This window comes from Amaranthus tricolor, chromosome 17 (assembly GCF_026212465.1).
Source record: "Amaranthus tricolor cultivar Red isolate AtriRed21 chromosome 17, ASM2621246v1, whole genome shotgun sequence".
Taxonomy (NCBI): Eukaryota; Viridiplantae; Streptophyta; class Magnoliopsida; order Caryophyllales; family Amaranthaceae; genus Amaranthus; species Amaranthus tricolor.
The window spans coordinates 13,875,633-13,879,897 of NC_080063.1; the positions used below are offsets into that span (position 1 = coordinate 13,875,633).

General features: G+C 33.2%; 1 protein-coding gene across 1 annotated transcript; it reads left to right on the forward strand.

The window, feature by feature from the left end:
- LOC130804381 (cytokinin riboside 5'-monophosphate phosphoribohydrolase LOG8) lies at positions 1 to 3,529 on the forward strand. Its single transcript, XM_057668796.1, has 7 exons — positions 1 to 475; positions 821 to 918; positions 1,044 to 1,074; positions 2,122 to 2,221; positions 2,319 to 2,389; positions 2,584 to 2,727; positions 3,159 to 3,529. Exons 1-7 carry the CDS (start codon positions 362 to 364, stop codon positions 3,249 to 3,251), a joined length of 651 nt encoding a protein of 216 aa, XP_057524779.1. The 5' UTR covers positions 1 to 361; the 3' UTR covers positions 3,252 to 3,529.
- Positions 3,530 to 4,265: the final 736 nt, after the last annotated feature.

Below are 4,265 nucleotides of genomic sequence, written 5' to 3' on the forward strand. Positions count from 1 at the left end.
ATACTATAGAAGGAATGGAAAATTTGCTTTGTTTCGTTATCCTTGCAACTCATAACAATTGAGTATTTGAGAGGGGACATAATAATATATAGGTCTGTCTGCATTCTCAGACTTTTCAGTTTTCTCTCCATATCAGTATTGATATTGTTTGCTTCTTTAAGCTCATCCTTCTATAACAATATTTGGAGACCATCGTATCCTCTACCAAAATCTCCTATTTTGTTATCTTTCTGGGATTTCCACTTTTTGTTGATCTACAAATCTCTGTTGGGCTTGTCTTTTTATACAATTTACGTTATCCATTACATTTTTTCTCGCCTATGATTTGAGAATTTTCTAAAAACTATCAATCTTTTCTACAATGGAAGACAATAATACAGGAACTAAATTCAAAAGGGTTTGTGTATTTTGTGGGAGTAATCCTGGTAATAGACAAGTTTTCAGTGACGCTGCCATTGAATTGGGGAATGAACTGGTTTGTCCCTAATTTTTCTTCTCTTGTATTTATTTTTGTTCAATCAAAACGTTTTTTTTTTGGTTGAGGAATGGGGTTTTGAAGTGAAAGAATTTTTTAATTTGAATGATGGGTATTTTCATAGATATTAATGAAGGAATCTTTTTAAATATTAATGAATATTTGACTTGATTTGAACAAATGGGTCTCTGAATTTAATGCTATTTAATGTTTTTGCTTATGAATTTTTAATTATAATCAAATTTCAATGTGTGTTGTTTTGGTGTTTGATTAAATGCCTAAAAGAAGTACTTCTATTATTTGTGTTATGAATTATTATGACTTTAATCTCAATATGGATTGTAGGTGAAAAGGAAGATGGATTTGGTTTATGGAGGTGGAAGTGTTGGATTAATGGGCTTAATCTCTAGGAGAGTCTTTAATGGAGGCTGCCATGTTTTGGGGTAAATTAAGAAAATCTTCTTTGATTAATCAATTTACAATTGTTGTTTACAAAAATATTAATGTGGATAGTTTTTTTTCTTTTCAATACTTTGATTTGATTTGAGTGTTCTTACTTAAAATGCAGTGTCATCCCCAAAGCTCTCATGCCTTATGAGGTAATTATGCTAAATTTATTGCGGCTTCTTGTTGTGTCCAACTTTTGTGTTGTTGACTGAATCCTACCATACTCAATTAATACAATTGTGCAAGTTTTCTTTTGATGAACTCTGTGTTTCCAGATAGTTGGGAACTAAGATCAGAAAGTAAACTCACTGGAGTAGATAGAGTAGTATGTTTTAGTGGTTGACTTTTTGTATCTTTGCTGCTCAAAAACATTATGATGAAAATAACCTATGTGACTCCACTTGATAAGTCACTTACCACTTTGTTTTTGGATTGTCAAATGAAATAGTGTTACAATTGAAATACTAATATTAAATGAAACTACGGCACATTTGGTTATTGATATTAAATGATTGTTTTGGGATGAATTTTATTTTTAACTTTCATAATTTGTGTTAGGCATTCCCATAGTAATGGATATCTCATTCTCGAATATGTGTCTTTTGTCATAAGAAAAAAATGATTAGAGTTGGACCAGTATGATCACAAATCTTGCCAAGTGTTAACAAACATATAAGTGATCTAGCTCCAATTTAGTATGAGGCCTTTTGAGAAGATGTCCAAAAAACCTGTGTGACCTCAGCCCAAAGCGGACAATATCATATTAATGCGGATCATGCAGCCGGTGCAACACCAACTACATTACATCAAATTTTTCAATTACCATTTCCACCTTTTAATACTAACAACCAAATAAGCCGTTACCGGTTAATGTTATTTCCTATGGTGAATGGAATGATCAGATATTTGGAAATCTGTTGAGAAAGTAAGTTAGTGTTAAGGGATACTCAATTGATATTTCCAGATAGTTAGGAATTAAGATCAGAGAGTTGCATAATTATTAGTTGTTACTGTGTTGTTATAATGGTTGACTTTTTGTATCTTTGCTGCCCACAAACGCTATGATGATAATAACCTATGTGATGACACTTTATAAGTCACTATATTGTAAACATCATCTAAATGAATAAAGTAACAATTGAAAAATTGTGAAAACTCTGGTGTGTGTTGTAATCCTCTAATGTGAAAGAAATGATCAGATATCAGGAGAATCTGTTGGGGAAGTAAGAGTTTGTGCAGACATGCATGAACGGAAAGCAGAAATGGCTCGAGAAGCCGATGCCTTCATAGCTCTTCCTGGTATTCTCAACAATAGTTCATTTCTTACATTATAAACCTTAGAAGATTTAGCGGAGGTATTTTACTTAAATGTGTAACTGATCTTAATATTTGATAGGAGGGTATGGTACAATGGAAGAAACTCTGGAGATGATAACCTGGGCTCAACTTGGAATACACAAAAAGCCGGTATATTTGATGCTGATTTAGCTTATATCCCTTAGCATGTAGAAGCACATTGTCATTTATTTGGTACCTCCCAAGGATCGGAAACTTCCATTCTAACCCTTCTTGGGGGATTTCATCCACAAACGCAAAGTTACGGCTAACTGATATTGCTCATCATCATTTAGCTTGTTATAACTTATATGGTGTTGCTTCAGGTGGGCCTTCTGAATGTAGATGGTTATTATGACTGTTTACTTCAACTTTTTGACAATGGTGTGAAGGAAGGATTCATCAAAGCAGATGCACGCGATATAGTCGTATCTTCCCCCAACGCGGAAGAGCTTTTGACAAAAATGGAGGTTCTTGTTTCCAAATCTTGCATGTTTATCTTATACTACTTTCAAATTATCTATTCCACTGAGTTTGGTGCATTTCTCTCCATAAGCTATCACTTGGGTAGATGAAATGCAACAAACTCTGTGAGGCTATTCCACTGAGTTTGCTGCATTTCTCTCGATATCTGTCACTTGGGTAGTTGAAATGCAACAAACTACAAAGTTCGGTTATGAGCATTCGTTTTAGGGAAGTTGACGAGTTTATCCACACATCATACAATACTAATATGATTATAGATTCCGTATAGATATTATTCATGACTTTGTGCCTTTTGTTTCTACGCCCTTCTTGTAAAAGATAATCACCTAAACATCGCTCTAGGCTTACTAATGCAAATAGAAGAGAGTGCGTTAGAATACTAACATACTATATTCTTTGAACATCGATTTTGCAGAAATTTACACCTTCCCACGAGCATATCGCGCCCCATGAAAGCTGGCAAATGCAACAACTGGGTAACTATCCAAGCCAACAAAGTGAACATTGATTGATCTCCAAGAATTGGAGGTATACATACATATAATATCTAGATTGATTGAGATAAGATTGCACCATTATTGAAGTTTGTTTTAGGAGATAAAAGTAAGGCCTAAAATAAGGCCAAGTTTGCCTGTTTGGTAATGCTTTTTGCTGCTTGCTTGTAACAAATTGGATTTGATATGATGTTTGTCAATTGAAACTTTATTATTAGGTATAAGGTATAAGGTATAAGGTACTTACTATCTATATTCAATGGAGTAATGTTTTGTTTGTTGCAACTTGCAACTCAAATGTGTATGTTGGTGAAGATCATGATTGCTAGAACATCCTTATGTCTAGCCTTTTTTAGTTGGTTATGATTTACAGGGTCCCACTCCCACTCCTAATCCCAATCCCAGATAAGGCTTGGCATTTGTGCCATTGCAACAACTAGGGGTTGATCTTGGCAGGGTAGTTGAGTGGTCAAAAAAGTGCATACTTTAGTCTTACCCTTAGCTAAGCAAAAGAGGCAACAATCATGGTAGACACACAATTATAGTGTACATGATTTGTTAATTTTTTTGGAAATTTGTTCAATTTTAGACTATTTTTGAGGTTTTTTTGAACGAATCATGAATTTTATAAAAGGTAACATATCGGCACTATTGTTGTGATGAGAAGAAAATCTAGTATTCTTTTGTTTTGCGTTATGGAATTATTGAAGATTTGAAACTGATGAAAGGTTGGGTAGATTAGGTTGCTAATTTAAGGTTTTTAGTTAAAGTTAAAAAGAGAAATAAACGTGTACTGTCCACGTAGGAAAATATGCGTATTGTTTTTAAAATTTTTTTAATGCAAATGCTAAGTCACATTGCGATTTATAAAACACACTATCATGTCACTTATTTAACTATTATAATAAATAACTAATAAACCATAAAATGCCTTAGTAGTTTATTTGTACTTTATTTTATTTAGTTGTATCAGTTTATGATATGAATAAGCTATATCTAAACAAGCTACTCATAGCAACTTTTAAGTA

What these genes read in the sequence shown, in the direction of transcription:
- LOC130804381 (XM_057668796.1), top strand. Translation starts at nt 362, where the DNA reads ATGGAAGACAATAATACAGGAACTAAATTCAAAAGGGTTTGTGTATTT. An exon ending in TTGAATTGGGGAATGAACTG is followed by an intron (nt 476 to 820) that starts GTTTGTCCCTAA and finishes TATGGATTGTAG; the next exon opens with GTGAAAAGGAAGATGGATTT. An exon ending in AGCTTTTGACAAAAATGGAG is followed by an intron (nt 2,728 to 3,158) that starts GTTCTTGTTTCC and finishes TCGATTTTGCAG; the next exon opens with AAATTTACACCTTCCCACGA.